Source organism: Protopterus annectens, chromosome 4.part0 (assembly GCF_019279795.1).
Source record: "Protopterus annectens isolate FY-2018-M chromosome 4.part0, PAN1.0, whole genome shotgun sequence".
Lineage (NCBI taxonomy): Eukaryota > Metazoa > Chordata > Ceratodontiformes > Protopteridae > Protopterus > Protopterus annectens.
Window position 1 is genome coordinate 1,483,532,118 of NC_056733.1, and position 19,217 is coordinate 1,483,551,334.

At 39.1% G+C, this 19,217-nt stretch overlaps 1 protein-coding gene across 2 annotated transcripts in view; it reads right to left on the minus strand.

The window, feature by feature from the left end:
- GRK6 (G protein-coupled receptor kinase 6) overlaps window positions 1-17,319 on the minus strand; it is a 1,979,509-nt gene extending 1,962,190 nt beyond the window's left edge. Inside the window, exon 1 of one of the 2 annotated variants that reach the window (XM_044069323.1) lies at window positions 17,031-17,317. In XM_044069323.1, the coding sequence (XP_043925258.1) occupies window positions 17,031-17,169 (139 nt within the window). In that variant the 5' untranslated portion in view covers window positions 17,170-17,317. Of the gene's footprint in view, window positions 1-17,030 lie in introns of both variants that reach the window. The other variant, XM_044069324.1, reaches the window with a different exon arrangement.
- Between the last annotated feature and the right edge of the window lie 1,898 nt (window positions 17,320-19,217).

Genomic DNA, 19,217 nt, shown 5'->3' on the forward strand with positions numbered 1-19,217 from the left:
GATTGATATTACGTAATCTGTACTGGGACACAGAAGGGAACAGTGTAGCCAGCTGTTCATTGCCCCAGGAGTATTTTGCACTCTATAAATCTAAATCAATTACCACGTTAGCTTAACTAAGGACAAGAATGTAAAATGGGTAGACTTAGGAGAAAAAGTAACGAGATGGGAAAAACAGACAGAGTTAGAACTGTCAGAACAGGGAATACAAATGCAGAAGCTGAATTGGATAACTCAGACCCAACCCAGCTGTACACTTGCAGTCTAGCAAGGACAGCTGATTAGCACTCCTATTGAAGGAGGAAGAGAATGCCTTACAGAATATACCAGAAAATCTCTGGTCAACAGGAAAATCAGATGTAGGACTTTTTCGTACAGCAGGACCAGTTACTATTACGCCAAAGTCAGCATTTAAGACCACAAAAGAGACAGTATCCCTTAAGAAAAGATGCAGAGGTAGGAATCAAACCTATACTTAAGGAAGGGGTGCTGGTGGAATCTCCTGATTCACCATGTAACACACCCTTATTTCCTGTTAAGAAAGCGAATGGAGAGTGGTGTATGGTCCAAGATTTACAAGCTGTAAATGACGCAGTAATACCAAAGGCACCTACGGTGCCAGACCCACACACCCTGTTGAATGATTTAAAACCTCAACAGAAATATTTTCTGTGGTAGATATCAGCAATGCGTTCTTTTCGATACAGATACACCCTGACAGTCAGCATTGGTTTGCATTCACATTTCAGGGGAAAAGGTATACATATACGTGACTACCATAGGAGGTATTGTGAAAGTCCAACAATATTCTCAGAAGAAATGGCAAGCAACTTGGTGGGATTTACCCCACCAAGAGGTAGTCAGATTTTGCTTTATGTTGATGATATCCTGCTGGCGTCCCCCACCCAGCAAGATTGTAAAGAAGATACCATAGCGCTATTACAATTTTTAGCCACTGAAGGATATAAAGTAAACAAAAATAAACTGCAGCTTTGGAAAAAACAAGTTAAATACCTAGGATACGTGATATCCAAGGAAGGTAGGACATTAGATGAGGACAGAAAAATAGCGATTTTGCAAGCACCAAAACCCACTACCAAGAAGGAAATGATGTCCTTCCTGGGTACGACTAATTTTTGTCGGAGTTGGATTCCAAACTATGCCTTGGAATCTGCACTGTTGACTAACCTGATTTATAAAAAGCCTATGGCAGCACAGGATTTGTTACAATGGACACCAGAAGCAGACTCTGCTTTCTGCAAACTGAAACAGTTAATAGCGTCCTCATTAGTTTTGGGATTACTAAACTATCATAAACGTTTTTTCCAAACTGTAGATTGTACGCAAGGTTATATGACATCAGTGTTAACACAGCAGCATGGGGACAAGCAACGCCCTATTGCTTATTATTCATCACAACTGGACCCAGTGGCACGGTCTTTACCTCACTGTGTACAAGCAGTAGTTCCAGCTGCAATGGCAGTACAGGCTTCAGCTTCACTAGTGTTGTTCCACCCTCTCACATTGAGAGTGCCTCATGCAGTCGCGATTTTACTGCAAGAGAAGGTAGCATATCTTTCCCCTGCTAGGCATCTTTCCTGTATGACTATACTGTTGAACCAACCTCATATGACAATTGAATGATGTACGGACTTTGAACCCTTCTACCTTGCTCCCAACCCCTGCAGATGGCACACCACACAGCTGCCTGCAGGTGATTGAGCAAAAGACACTGCCATCTTACGGATGTTCCCTTGGATGACGCTGAGGTGACATACTATGTGGATGGCTCATGCAAAAGGGGTCCTGCAGGACAGAACCTAGTAGGATATGCAGTAGTTTCTGACACAGACATTATAGAAGCGAAATATTTACCACACAGTTTATCTGCACAGGCAGCAGAATTGATTGCCTTGACACGGGCATGTACCTTAGCAAAGGGTAAATGTGTGAACATTTTTACTGACAGTCAGTATGCTTTTTCTACTGTACATGTTTTTGTGCAGCAGTGGAAAAATCGAGGAATAATAACATCTAGTGGCAAACCAATCAATCATGCACAGTTTATTTTAGATCTTTTAGAATCTATTCAGTTACCTCAGAAAGTAGCTATTTGTAAATGCACAGCTCATACCAAGCAACAGGACAGGATTTCAAAAGGTAATGCGAGAGCTGATACAGCTGCAAAGCAGGCAGCTTCAGAAGTATTTCTTTTGAATGAGGAACTACAACCCTCTGAGATTTTAGACTTAGAAATGATAAAGACAATGCAAACACTTACTACGCAAACTGAAAAACAAAGATGGGTAAAACGAGGAGCAATTCTCGAAAAGGGGCTGTACATCTGTAAAGAAGGAAAACCGATACTGCCGTCTAATTTGTTTAGATATGCAGCTTTGTTGAGCCATGGGCAGTGCTATGTCTCAACAGGGGGGATGGTACAGCTGGTGAACCAAGTGTTCACGACGTATGGATTTACAAATTACTCTAAAAAATTTTGTTCGTTATGCCACATCTGTAATAAACATCATGCACAAGGGGCGTTAAAGCCCAAGCAAGGGAGTTTCCCTACACCACCGTATCCGTTTCATACTATCTGTATGGATTTCATAGAGTTGAATAAATGTGAAAATAAGAAGCATTGTCTTGTCATTGTAGATATGTTTTCCAGATGGGTGAAAGCCTTTCCAACTAAAAATCCAGATGCTATGACTGTGGCCAAAGGTCTTGTTAAAGAAATCATCCCTAGATTCGGCATTCCGGAAAGGATCTACGGTGACAACGGCACACACTTCGTGAATCAGACCATACAGCAGTTAAGTAGACATTTTGGTATTTCCCTAAAAAATCATTGTGCGTATCACCCTCAATCAGCAGGGCTAGTAGAGAGGCATAATGGGATTTTAAAGAGTAAGCTAAGAAAATTAATGACAGAAACACAGAGAAACTGGATGTACTGTCTACCCCTGGCACTGTTGAGCATGAGAACTGTTCCTATTAATGCTTAGTGACTACAGTGCCCCTAGGGGTCAATGAGACCTGGGAAAACTTGATTTATGATACCTCAACCATTACAGCACAAGATAAAGTAGCATTGCACTTCTCTGTTCCACAAAAGGGAACTGTGTGTTTTTATAAAAATTATACTGTTCAGGTGGGTTGGAGCAATTGCAATGTGACTGTTCCTTATAAATGTTACACTAAAGGTAACAATGTAGATCTTTATTGTAATACAAACTACGATTAACTTCTTGGATTGATGCACAAAACACGAAGTAAAACATAATTCTGTTATTTATAAACAGCTGTCTACAATTGATAGAAAAATGTTTCATGCAGGGCGAGTGTATATTCATAGCAAGGTTACTACTAAAGTAGAGGACTGTTATTTTGTGTGTGGCAGAAAGGCATACAAATGGTTACCTGAGAATTGGTCCGGCAGTTGTTTTTTGGGTTGCCTGGTTCCGGCCATATGACACACTGCAGTTTTGCATCATGGGAAAATTCGAAATGTCCGAGAAGTCGTCAAGAAACCTGTAAATCCAGTGGGACAAACCGATGCGCGTTGGAAAGACCATCACTCTCTAGGAAAGGACCGACACACATGGACTCGAGTGATAGCGTTATATCGTGGGCAGGCATATTACCAGCATATGGAGCAGTGAAATCGATCTGGGAGCCGAGAAAACTGTCAAAATTTCTCAAAGTAATGAGCAACGCAACTTTTTCTGCTATTGAATTGGTGACTGATGAACTGAATGCTATGAGAACTGTAGTGCTCCAAAACCACATGGCTCTCGACTTCACCCTAGTGGCGAGAGGTGGTATGTGCGCTTTAATCTAAGAAGAATGCTGTTCATATATTCCTGACCATAAACACAAGATAGACAATCGTCTTGAGGCAATTCAGCAAGTGTCGGCCATGACCAAACCAGGCCCAAACCCACTGACGGACTTTTTCCAGAAATGGTTTGGGGAGTGGGGTACCATCCTAATGAACATCCTGATTGCCATTTGTGTAGGTATGCTCCTACTGGGAGTATGCGTTTGTTGTGGTATCCCCTGCATGAAAAGACTGATTAAAGACCTTATATACATTTCAGTTTCTGAAACCTTATATCAAAGTACCGAGTTTGAAGAACTGTTAAAAGACTAAAATGCTTTCATAAGTTTAAACTAATGACTCTCTTAACTGCAAATCCTGAGTGGAAGAGGTTAGGAGAAGAAAACAAACTGTTTATGCTTATTTTGAAAGTAGAATAAAAGTATTAATAGGGGGAAATGTTAGAAAAATATGTATTATTGTGTGTATTAGCAATATGCTAAGTGCATTTAGAGCTTGAAAAGGGTTAACACATTTATTCTATTTCATACTGCATAAATCTGTACAAACTGCAGTTGCTTTCTGTCCTTGTATTGTTAGCTAAAATCTTGCTTGTGCCTTGGAAATTTACTGAGAAGCAGGTGATTTCTGCTTGCGTTAGGAAAATAATGAATAGAACAATACTACTTGTATGAAACTTAGACAAGAAGTTCCGCTGTGCCATGAGAAAATACATAGCTGTAGAAGTTACAGATAATTAGTACAAAGCCTGCTTGAAAATATGAACTGCAATCAGCATTTGCTTGTATCTGAATTAGAAAAGTACCTTGAAATGTAACACTGTACAATAGACGCTTGTAAACGGATTAATGGTCACCAAGGCCAGGTTGTTTTTCTCAAAAGTTTCTCACAAATCTAGTCATGTCAGCAGAAAATCTGAGTAACATCTGCTGTAGAACAATACTGAAAGTTGTGTTTGATTAGGTCAGCTTAGAAGGCCATGTCTTGTAAAATAGTGTAAGAATGAACATACTTCCTGTTAGTAGTTAGACAAATCCTTGTATTTGCATGTTTTTGTCTCCTTGCTGCAATTAAATTAAAGGTGCCTTAACTTAACCTTACATGTATTGGTCTTTGAAGATTTTCCTTTGACATTAGGAAACAAAGACACAAGTGTTATCCGACCATAATAAAAAAGTTTAGTGAGAGCATTCAAAGAGAATGCTAGGAAAAGGCTGAACTAAGCCCTCTCATACAAAAGGGTAACCTAAAACAATGTTTATAAAATAAATATAAATAAAGCAAGGCGAGAAAACAATATTTCACCCTGGTAATGTTCATGAGCTCTCTGCAAATAAAAAGGCATGGCAATGAGTCAGAGCGGACAAAAAAAAAAAAAAAAAAAAAAAAAAACAAAGATAATAAACTGCAGACCAGTTACCACGACCTCTACAGATGAGTAGTAATAGAAACTCGCCCAGAGGAAGAGACACTTAATATCCAAAGATGTGCAGAAGAAAGATTGTGTCAAATAAATCATACAAGAACAAGTACCAAAGCAGTAAACCAGTATAGGGTTGTAAATACTGTACTACCTAGATAATAGAATACCTGCACAGTTAGTACACAATAACAGTATGCAGAAAACTAAGCAGTATGAGAGTGGGTCTTAAGGTAGCACCATGAGCTGCAGGCTGGCTACATAATACCAAATCTCACCTAATGAGGAAAACAGAAAGGTGGGAAAACTGTGAAAATGTTAAGAAAACACTCTCAAAGGATCCTGGAGAGCACAGGCAGACTTTTTAAGAAAGAATTCTCCTTCCTGTACAGTCAAAATGGTTAGACATAATCTCTACAAATATACAACAATGCTACTTTCCAAAGAGTCTTCTAAAGAAACTATATATAAGTGAAATATTAAAGGAACCCCTGAGAAACTAAAAGGACAAAGGATGCAGAATATAAACTCAGACTAGGAAATGAGGCCAAACACCTTTCAAATACAACTACTTAAAAACAAAGGGCAAAATCTGAAAAAAAAAAAAAAGTGAGTGACAATTCAGATACAACACCATACCCCTCAAGCGTACCTCATTATGAGAAACCCTCCTTATGTTGAGTCTTAAAAGGTCTAGTTTATCCATAACTCCACATCAAAAGGTTTATCACACACAGTGTTAAGATGTTTTAATGGATATCTACAGTAAATAATGCTGAATCATATTAACTCAAAATAAGTTTTTACAAAATATAAATATCACATTTTAGTTGACATTCTTAGAAAGCCGCATGTAGTTTCACATGTTGTCCATTTGTTCCACATTATGAAAAATAGCGTACCACCTTTAGGAGATGGAAGTCAGGAGCTATAAATGATGCAGCTGTACACTGCATTATTACAGTGCACTGTGGTGTGTAAGAAATGCATTTAAGAAAGAGCAAGGTGACAAGAGTCAGAAATAGAACAGAAATGAAAGATGTCATAGACAGATGCAAGACTTAAAAGAGAAATAAAGGAAAGTAAACTAAGTTAGCATGCAATGGCAGTTTATCAATTGGTTGTGGGTGGGCAGATTGGGTAGCCAAGTGATTCTCACCTGTCAACACAGTTTTACATTAAAAAACATCAGTATTTTCACAGAAATGCCAAACAAGCTTCAAGATCAAGTCATACAATAACCCAAAAAGTGTTTCTGAACAAGAAAAATTATGCAAGTCTACAAATGTTGATGTTAACTAACACAGCAAACAAATTGCTTACATGTTGCTGGAAGGAAAATCTAGAACAGAGTTGACATACAAGCAACAATAGTGCTATATCAGGGTCAGATGAATGACAGATGAGATTTAAACACAAAGTACAGTGCAAAACAGTTGTTGAGGAAGAGGTAAAATATGCAGTGGAACTACTTTTTTCAACAAAATCCAAAACAGAAGATGGGTGTTTACATTAGAGAAACCGTTAGGAAACAAAATAAGTTTTATTCACTCATCTCATTCACTCTTCAGTACTCATTTCTCTAATTCAGGGTTGCAAGGAAGCCCAAGCTTATCCTGGCACACAAGGAGTTCAAGCAAGATGCTAATGCTAGATGAGATGTCATTCTGACATAGGATGCGTATTTGCTCACACACACACACACACACACACACACACACACACACACACACACACAATCTGAAGGTTCACCAGTTATAAGATGGTTTTGGCATCTAGGATAAAACCTAAGCACCTGGGAAGGAGCTATAGACACTGCAAGAAAGATCCCCAGCCAACAATGAAATACCATTAGGCAGATGCCACTACCACAGATAAAGCTGTAGTTTTGAGAACTATGCATATTTCTGGAGACTCTTATATGTCATCTGTGCACAGAAACCAATTTAATTCTGTCTCATTTATTGGGTACTTTTTTGGTTCCTTTCTTTTGGAACAGTTCAATCTATACCAGAAGAGACAGAATGAGAAAAATAACACAACATTCATAACTTACGAGGAACAGGTGACATAGTGACACTTTCAGTTATTTTAGTTAGGAGAGAAACAGCTTAAATAAACTATACAAAGCCAAGTGGCACAATTTGAAAACAGAAGGTAAAATGACTCAAAGGTGGCTGATGAAGTGTATGCCTGCCATGACATTAACAAATATGGGAATCAACAACCGATTTGGCAAAAACATAGTTATTCAGAAATTCGCAATGGGAGAGAGAGAGAGAAATTCGCAATGGGAGAGAGAGAGTGAGACACACACTAGACAAACCAAGGGGGGGGTGACCCTTTGTGTGTGTGTGTGTGTGCACCACTAAGACCTTTAAAAGAGCTATATTTGTTAGGGAGGGTACAGATCCTTTTTTTCAGTCATTTCTGCTTTAATTTTGTTTTTTTTTTCACTAGCCAGTCACACAAACCCTTGCATACACAGTCTATGTGCTGCTGCAAAAAGATTTTATTTTTAGTTTCTTATTTTGGAGAATTATATTCATTGCAAAACTACATAAATGGACAACAATATGCTACACCATCTAAAACCAAGTTAATACATCATATCCTTACCCCATGACATGGAACATGGATTAAAATGCAGACGTTTGTTTAACCACAAGCCATACCATTAGCTCAAGAAATCTGAATAAAACCTAAAATAATCAGGGGGGGACAAAGGCCCAAATATAGGGACAGCTTTTAAATATTGGTCTTATAGACTTAGAAAATTACTAGAATAGCAGGGTTTGTACTAGCATGCATTTTCTGAAGGCTATGACTTCTGAATGTCATTATTCAGTAACTTGAATCCTCATGGATATGCCAGAAAACTGAAAATTTTATGAGGAACAGAGCTAAAATAAGAGACAAAAATCTGGACGTTCTGCGAAAATCTGATCAGTTGATAGGTATGCCACAAACAAGACAAGAAAAGCTACATACAAGTGGTTGCACATCTAATGTTATTTTGAAGTGTATCAACTATGCTAAACAAAAGAAAACATGTGGAGCCAGTACACTTTTTCCAGAAATTAGCCCTGTTTGTCAGCCACTTAAAAAAAAAAAAAAAAAAAATTGAACTTTGACCCTTGTGTCTACAGCTTTCTGTTTTGTACTCAATCACATGACCAGCTACAACCAATATAACAACATATTTCAAACAGGATACTTCCTGTCTTGGCTTGTTCCAAACAAAAATGTGGAATTTACTAACCTCTGTTCAAGTCATTATTCTCTGGTCTCCTAACAAGTGTTAGACATCCTCAGTGCCTCCTGTGTCAACTTCTCCATTACACCAAATGGCACATTTCATTCAGATCTTGCTACCAGAACAAAACGTAGAGAAATTCAAATATAACCTGAAAGAAATGCTCAGTATGTAAGTTTCCCAAACGTAATATACCTGGACAAGACTGCGAACTCTCCAAAACGTAATATACCTGGACAAGACTGCGAACTCTCCAAACTGTATCAGTGTCGGATATACTTAACTGAAGCATTTTGAGGTCTTCAATTCAGAAGCCATTATAAATTGCTTAAACCTTGATTTGTCACCATTACAAATGTTTTGTTAAATAAACATTATTATCAATCATTAGCTTAATCAGTTATGTTAAGTAAACAGTTCATTTTGTTGCCCTCTACTAAGTCAGTAAAGCCATAGATTGTTAGTGCCAATCCCACAACCTGCATGTTCTTCTAGTAGACTTCTTCCTTCTACAAGGCATTAAATAACCTACTGAAATTGACAAGGTGCTCTAACTCTAGGGCAGGTGATACTGCCAAAGTATTAAATAGAACTGGAAAGTTTTACCTTTTTTTAAACTTGCCATACTAAAAGCTCAGAATAAGCTGCACAAACATTTAACATTCTCTTTTTTAAAAGTCTTCTCACAGTACAGTATCAGCAGAAAATGTCTGTTTGCGATCAAGACCATTCTATTTCAGCAGCCATACATTTTCCAAAGGATACAAACGGAACTAACTGAAGTTATGGTTCAGAAACAGCCCTGTCCACTCATGCAAAAGCTTCCTGTGACAGTCTGCAATGACACTGTCCTGTCAGGGTTCTCTATGAAGCATTAGAAACTAATGGACAACAGAAAGACACCTGTGCTTACTAGAGGCAGAATGGAATGGAACTGTATCAGAGTAGGACACAACAGTCATTCAACTCCTTTTTTCTTGAAATCTCCTCTACCACTTTTTCCACTTGTTTTTGGCACATAAAGACTTGGTCAGGAAATAGCTGGCCATTTCCAGTAATCCATACTACTCCATGTGACACAAAACAGTGGAAGACAGTATGTACATTTAAAATATAAACAACCAGGATGTTTTTAACTCACACACACACACACACACACACACACACACACACACACACACAGCACAGATAAAAACACACACACACCGCACACAGCACAGATAAAAACACACACACACCGCACACAGCACAGATAAAAACACACACACACAGCACAGATAAACACACACACACAGCACAGATAAACACACACACACACACACACACAGCACAGATAAACACACACACACACACAGCACAGATAAACACACACACACACACAGCACAGATAAACACACACACACACAGCACAGATAAACACACACACACACAGCACAGATGAACACACACACACACAGCACAGATAAACACACACACACACACAGCACAGATAAACACACACACACACACACACAGCACAGATAAACACACACACACACAGCACAGATAAACACACACACACACAGCACAGATAAACACACACACACACAGCACAGATAAACACACACACACACAGCACAGATAAACACACACACACACACAGCACAGATAAACACACACACACAGCACAGATAAACACACACACACAGCACAGATAAACACACACACACACACAGCACAGATAAACACACACACACACACAGCACAGATAAACACACACACACACAGCACAGATAAACACACACACACACACAGCACAGATAAACACACACACACACACAGCACAGATAAACACACACACACACACACACACACACACACACACAGCACAGATAAACACACACACACACACACAGCACAGATAAACACACACACACAGCACAGATAAACACACACACACACACAGCACAGATAAACACACACACACACACAGCACAGATAAACACACACACACACACAGCACAGATAAACACACACACACAGCACAGATAAACACACACACACAGCACAGATAAACACACACACACAGCACAGATAAACACACACACACACAGCACAGATAAACACACACACACACAGCACAGATAAACACACACACACACACAGCACAGATAAAAACACACACACACCGCACACAGCACAGATAAAAACACACACACACCGCACACAGCACAGATAAAAACACACACACACCGCACACAGCACAGATAAACACACACACACACAGCACAGATAAACACACACACACACACACACAGCACAGATAAACACACACACACACACACAGCACAGATAAACACACACACACACACAGCACAGATAAACACACACACACACACAGCACAGATAAACACACACACACACACAGCACAGATAAACACACACACACACACAGCACAGATAAACACACACACACACACAGCACAGATAAACACACACACACAGCACAGATAAACACACACACACAGCACAGATAAACACACACACACACACACACACAGCACAGATAAACACACACACACAGCACAGATAAACACACACACACACACAGCACAGATAAACACACACACACACAGCACAGATAAACACACACACACACAGCACAGATAAACACACACACACAGCACAGATAAACACACACACACAGCACAGATAAACACACACACACAGCACAGATAAACACACACACACACACAGCACAGATAAACACACACACACACACACAGCACAGATAAACACACACACACACACAGCACAGATAAACACACACACACACAGCACAGATAAACACACACACACACACACAGCACAGATAAACACACACACACACACAGCACAGATAAATAAACACACACACACACACAGCACAGATAAATAAACACACACACACACACAGCACAGATAAATAAACACACACACACACACAGCACAGATAAATAAACACACACACAGCACAGATAAATAAACACACACACAGCACAGATAAATAAACACACACACAGCACAGATAAATAAACACACACACACACACACACAGCACAGATAAACACACACACCCACACACACACACACACACACACACACACACACACACAGCACAGATAAACACACACACACCCACACACACAGAGCACAGATAAACACACACACACCCACACACACAGAGCACAGATAAACACACACACACACACACACACACAGAGCACAGATAAACACACACACAGCACAGATAAACACACAGGAAAGAGGAAAAATCATTTATATATTCCAGATGTTCAAAAAAAATCTTGAACATAACAAATCTATATTAGAAAACATAAAAAATGACAAATTGACAAGCCTCTACTAATATGAAGACAAGGACAAGAGAATAGAGAATGGTGAGGGGATGGGAGCCAAAAGTGGGAGGACATCAAGATATCAGCAGTAACACTAAACACTACAGTCCAATAGCAGGCAGTTAAAACAGTCATTCATAAATCCAGATTAGAAAAGGAACAGCACAAGGCAAAGACCAGCAAATGTAGCTTTGACAAAATATATCTAGCCACTTACACCAGTTATATACCTTCTTAAGCATGCTTTGCTGTTGCCATCCATTTTGGAGCTACTTGTCCAAGAGCCACTTTAGCAGCCAGTATTATTAATGTGCCAGGTGTTGCGGTAGCATTGTCGCCTCACAGTAAGACGCTGTCCGGTTCGATTCTCAGCTAAAGCGTCTTCTGCGCGGAGACATGTGTGAATGGGCGTACCTTTGTTGAAGGTTGTACGTCAGGGCTGGTAACTCGGTACGCAAAAATCAACTACCAATCATTAACAGACCGGATTTCCACTGTGGCGACCCTTAACCAGGAAAAGCCGAAAGACACCACAACAAATGTAACTATCTCCTTCAAAGCACACCCTTCCCAGTAGGGACAAAATGATGTTACAAGAAATGAATGAAATGAAATAGATACACACAGACTCAACAATCAATGCAAGTATATGTAACATTACCATTTATCTGTCTAGTTACTAACTAATAACATTAATAGAAGAGCTACTGCAGCAAATTACCACATCAGATGATTTTATCAGAGCTAAAAATACTGAAAAACAACCAGAAAACCTAAGAGGTACACATCATCCTACATCTCATACAACTATGCCTTTTAGAGTATCACAGTGAGAAGGCCATTTTTTAAAGGCATAAACAAGTCTGGCAAAAATCTTAAGCAAGTATAAAACTGCCTCTCCCTGCGAGTTACGTTTCTCAGCAATACCCCCAGAAATGTATTATGATCCATCACATCCAAGAGTGTAATGTGCACCAACAACACTTGCACTGGATGTAAGTGGAAAACAAGCAAGTGAAACCCAGACTATAGGATGACAGTAGAAGCCTTGACCCTCTAATCTATACTGCTATGCCAAGCTAAGGATAGTTAAACAAGATAAAACTATCTCAATAGTAAAAAAAATGGAAAGCTCACGGCTGTAACACCCATAATCTGGGTTTGACAGACAGTCTGCATGCCAAAGGAACAGTGCATGGGGTGAGGTGGAGGCTTTCTTCTCTTGGGGCATGGGGTTATGGGTTTCTGTTTGCTTACTAGCCTTCCAGTGGAAGATGGGTAGTGGAGTTTACAGCAGACAGACAACACAGTGAAGTGGATTGACAGGGAACGAACATCCACAGTACAGACATCAGTACACATCAAATATTTGGTGGGCAGTAAACAAGTAGTTAGAAAACAAGTGCAGCCCTGAAAAATTAAAGCCTCATGAGTCTGCCAAACAGCCTCCTCCAGGAGGAGCAAATAAGGAAGCAGATAGCAAAACATAACACCTTAGACAAAAGGCAGCAATGTAGGAACAAAAATAGACATAACAGCTACACAGACATCCAGTAAATAACCATCCATGGCTCCCAGTGCAGCTGAAAGAACAGTAACTGTCCTTCACTGATATGGATAATAACTAACTAGTAACTCAAGTTACAAAATAATGAGCAATGTTCTGCAATAACACAGAGTGTTCTGACCACCATATTGTGTGGCACAGTGGCGCAGAGGATAGTGCTGTCACTTCACAGCAAGGTTTCCTGGTTAGATCCTCAGCAGGGCTGGAGTCTGCATGATATCCTTGTGTTTGTGTGGGTTTCATCTGGGTGTTCTGGTTTCCTCTCATAGTCCAAAGACATGCAGTAGGTGGACTGGACACTAAGTTGGCCATAGGTATGTGTGTGTGGTGTGGAAAAATTACTGCGGCAGGGCTAGCCACCAACAGCGTAAATGTTGGCTCTAGATGATTGTCACTGTTGAAGTGACACCCCGACTCTATGTGCAAAAAAAAAAAAAACAGTCCAAGAATTCCTTAGAGCCAATAAATAATGACCCATTATTAACACATTTTTCTGTGGTTGTTCTAAACAATGAATGTGTGGTCTCTTGAATTTGCACTGTCACCCTACTAATGTTGGGGACTGCTCAAAAAAATTAAACAGAAAAATTAAGTCCCAAATACCACAACGTGAGCAACCTAACTGGATCTGCAATAACAAAACTAATGAGAGCAAGACTAAGTCAGTAGCCTCTGTATGTTCAGCCTACACTGTGTTCAAAGAGCACTGACAGCATCTCAGATTGCACTACCTCATCTATGAGACAACATCTTAAATCAGTCCTCCGTTTCACAATTCTTTCGCATTGCACCATCCCTCCACAAACCTATCCTAAACAGTACCACTACTTTTTAGTGCCACCACACCAGAAGGAAGTGTGCTGTTCTTCAAATAATGTACAATAAGTTAATAGAACTAAAGAAATAAGAATAAATGAGGTTTCAACTCTTACACACCTGCCACATCCGGCTGCATTTGTAATATTTGCAAAATGTCAGCAACCTAAATATATTCAACTTTAATATTCATAAATAGGCAAAAAACACATCTACAAATTACTGAACATAAAATAACACACGTTACATTTTCATTACATACCACAAATATCAGTTATTTCAGTTATATATAACCATGTTGTTTACGTCTGCTGTATACGACATGCATTCTCACACACACAAAATACTTTCATTTGTATCAGGTCACACAGACACACACTTTTGCAGCCTGCTCAGGTAATGTCAGAAAAAGTTCTTACACAGCTACTAAAAAAAAAAAATATATATATATATATATATATATATATATATATATATATATTTTTTTTTTTTTTTTTAATCTGAAAAACAGCATGCCATGGCTCATCTTGAAAAGCACAGGATTTTGCATTTAACCAAAATGTGCAGATGCAGAACACCATTTGTAGGTACTCATGGCTAAGAGGGGTGGATAGGGAAAACAGTGAGGATGACCAAAAAAGTGCATCTGCTTGTTGTGCATGGGGTGGGGTGAGTTCAAATAAAAGAATAAACTGACTCAGATAACATACAACTAAAATATTTCCACAACAGCCCAAACAAAACAAGAAAGTATTACATAAAACTAAACTTAAAAACTCCAGAATTTTAAAAACTACAGGAAGATCATGCAAACTTATAAGCAACTAGCATGTTAGAAGTCGAGGAGGATATGTTACATGTGTGCATACATACACAAACCATTCTCATCAGAATTACTTTTTACAAGTAGTGTGCCTGCCTTTGTGACCTCAGATGCTCCAACACAACTGCAAGTCAGTTTACTGCATCCATGCTTAGATAAGCTTACTTTTGTTCCAGCAGCACCTAAACTGAATTGGTTTGCTAGACATCTACCAACACTTCAAACATCTTGCAGTAAGTTCAGCTATCCTCAAAAAGCTTATGGGTTAGATATTGAAAACCCAAACAACTACTTTAAACATGCAATGAATTCTATTAAATTTACAGTTGTTAAAAGAGAATGAAGTCTGACAATTTCATAAAAATAGCTAATACTTATTACTAGATACAGGCAACCACAACTGTAACAACAAATGAAAGGGGAAAAGGTACAAAAGTTAATTTGTACTTGGGCAAAGTTTCAAATTATTCGCAAATAAAAAGAAAATTAAGGTATACATCAAGATACAAGCCCCAGCATTCAACCAATGTGAACACAAACATGTACAATTTGGTAAACTGAAGCTCAACTCAATGCTTTAGTTAAGGTATTAATTATTACTTTAAAATGCTTCCCTGTTTCTGATTTTAATAAGTTTTGTATTATTTTAAAATGTTTATTTACCCAGGATTATCCCGTCTTTGTTCTTTAAAAAGCTGACATACAATGGTTTATAGGTCATCACTCAAGCTGGTTACCCAAGAATGTAAAACCAATATTTATTGATGTATCCAATCTAGATGCACAGGCTAAAACCATACCTCTCTACCGCTTGGAGCAAGAAATCCTGACAAAGCCTAAACTAGAGAGATGTGAAATATTGCTGTAGAAAGTTACTAGAATTAAATGTATGCACTTTCTGAAGAGTCTGAAGTCTGAAACTTAAAATGTAGTCATTATTTAGTTACTGCAATCCTCAGTGATTTGCCAGAAAACCACACATTTTAACACAAACAGACCAAAACATGGGACAAAAATGTGAAGAGTTGACATGTATGTCTAAAACAATATCGTTTATTAACTTAAGTGCTAGAAGCGAATACTGCATTACTGCTTACTCGGAATGTTGCTATCACTGTTCCAATATGTTCGTTCATTAAACCTTTCAGGTGTACACTAAAGACACTTTCAACACCAAAGTTTCCGTGTCTCTGCAGCCTACATACACAAACATTACTTTTAACTCGAAGATGTGTAGAATGATCATATGAAGCAATCCCCGTTTCTCATACATAATGAAGTCATAAGACTTGGTCCAGAAATGTGACTGGATAAAACAGTATCTACAGAATAAACACTACATTTCTTGAATTGGGGAGGTACATACTAAACTGAACCTTTATTACGGAGGAAAAACGTAAAGGTACACAGAAATTCCAGGTTAACCAGCAGCATCTATACTCATGCATACTTAATTACTTCTTGGAGAGCTCCTTCCTACAACAGATTAACCTGTCACTATTCTGTTGTATACCACTTTTGCATACGAAACCCTACCGGCTGTCACGGAATTTAAAATTCTGTCATTACTACTCCATGCATTCATCATATGCATGAGTGACAACTCTAAGCAGTGCACATTCATGAACTGACTTCAGCTGTAACTAGCAAAGATTTACCCCACATACTTAAGCTATACCTATATATTTGCATGAGTATTGTACCTTCTCATCTAGTGGCCACGTTTACAACTGCTGCACCTGTCACCTCATTTTTAAACGAGTTTACAGGTTACTGAGCAGTCCCCTGGGTTAAGGGATGCACTACAATAGAAGACATTGCACAAAAAATAAGAGTTTTAAGTGCCGGTTCCGGTATACGGCGGCCAGCCCTCGCGCCCCCTGCTGAATCCCATCCTCAAAGGCCCTCTCCCCGTAGAGTTTCTTACCTTCCCGGGCCTTCAGAAGTACCGTATTGGCCACAATATTTTCTAGCTCCATGGCGGCGGCGCGGACTGGCAGACTCCTCCGCGCACTGCCGCTATTTTCTTTCAGCCTCTTATTCCCTGCTGCTCGCCGTCCTACCATACACTTGCAACTGAATCCCCCCAAACCCTCGCACCATACAGATCTCCGTCTCCAACAGTCAAAGCACAGCGGCTTTCGCTGCTACTGCCTGACAGCTGCTTCCGATTCCTCTTTCCTTACCCCCTGTAGCCCGGCCTGTTTACCTGCGGGCTGTCACTCTGAGTGTTGCCACGCCCCCTCCCAGTGACCCAATTGACCTAGCTATCTTTCCATCATTTTCTAAACCCCTCCTTTAATTTCAACTCTTCTTCCTCGTTTGTCGTCATGGAGCTCCTGTGCTTCTTATCACCATAGAGTTTTACGGGGGCTTCTGTTTTCCTGTTTTTGACACTACTGCACGTCATAAAGTTGTCTTAAATGATAGGAACTACTGTAAGATGAAAAAGGCAAAATAAGTCTACCCTTTCAGTATAACTATTGGATAACGGTTTTATCAATCAAGTAAATTATAATTTGGATGAATGGCGGCCTCCAATTGAATAAAAAGTGGGCTGTCTCTCAAAACACGTAGAGATCTGGTTTCGGAGCTTCATTATTGGTTGTTAATGACACTCCCAGATATTTGCGTTTCAGGTGAATACTGATAGTACAGCAGTGACGCAAAGGAGCAGAGGTAAAGCAGCTTTCATTTTCAATATCATTTAATTGTGTTAGGAATGGTGTTCAGCGCAGTGTCTTTCTTTGATAAATTCATTTTTTAGAAATGAATAAAAAGTTTTGTGTTCCTTCACATTTCTCGTTTTTTAGGAGGAGGTGAGAAACAATGAATATGCTTGCTGCAGCTTTTGGTGTAATCCACATTTTATTATATTTATCTCGAGTTTCATTATAACAATGTTTACATTCTTGCACTGTAACGCAGTCATTATAAGTATTTTACATTTAATGGATTCTCGCATGCTTTTGCTATCAGAATCGGGTTACTATCCTGTTTTGCTACCCATACCTTCAAAAAAAAACAACCCTCTTCCAGTACTACGCGCAAACATTTAAGTTTCGCACTACGGGAAGAGATTGTAACTGCCTGCTTGCTCGATTATTGGTGTAATAGCTCTCAACAAATCAAGTAGAAATCCCAAAATAATTAGGAACACTTTTAAAATATTCGTCTTATTAATTTGAGACATTGGCAGAACAATAGGATGTAAATTAATATACAATTTCTGAAGTAAAAGAAATCCATAACTCTTATTGTCATTATTCACTAAGTGTAATTCACCGCCTTTTCTGCAAAAGTCACCGATTTTAGGAGGGATTAAATTGGAGTCAGTTGAGTGGTATGATTGGTGTCCAGCCATTTCTTGTCCTTAGACTATTCATCCTCTCTCCGGTCATTTTTATGAACTGGTTGTCCCACGCAATGTGGAGTCATGGTGATCGTTATTTTGAACTGTACATACCCTTTCCGCCTTTCTTTATAATGTGTAACAGCATATGAAAAAAGTGAGCTAAATGCGTGACAACTTAATAAGGTTAGAAACTTCATGCGCAATACAGTGGAATCAAGTGCAGCGGTATTTATGCTTACTATCGATCACTGTCTATCATTATGAAGTTTGCTTTAAAATTACATTGGGCACTATGCACGACTCATTATCCCAGCCCAACAAAGTTCTAAAGCAACGTGGTTGGTGTAAAGTAGTTACCACCTGTCCCACTTTGCGAGGGACAGTCCCTCTTTGGGCAGTTGTGTCTTGCGAAAAAATCGAAAAAAATGGCAGATGTCCCAGGACTCCTGAGATTTTAGGACAAAAATATTTCCTAAGTTTTCTTTAATAGTTTCATAAAACAGTTATTTTTTTTTTTCTGAAGCACCTAAATGTTATATGAAATAGCATAAGCGACTCAAATGCTACACGAATAAGCTTTTATTTTGGCAAAAAGGTGAAGTTCTGTCCTTTGTACTGGTCGTGAGTGTGTTTTGTCCTGCCAAATCTGACATTTCTACAAAAAATGTCCCACTTTGAGCATTTGAAAAGATGGCAACCCTAAAGTATCGGAAGCAGCTACTAGGCTATTGTTATGAATATCGCAATTTATAGAGTGGG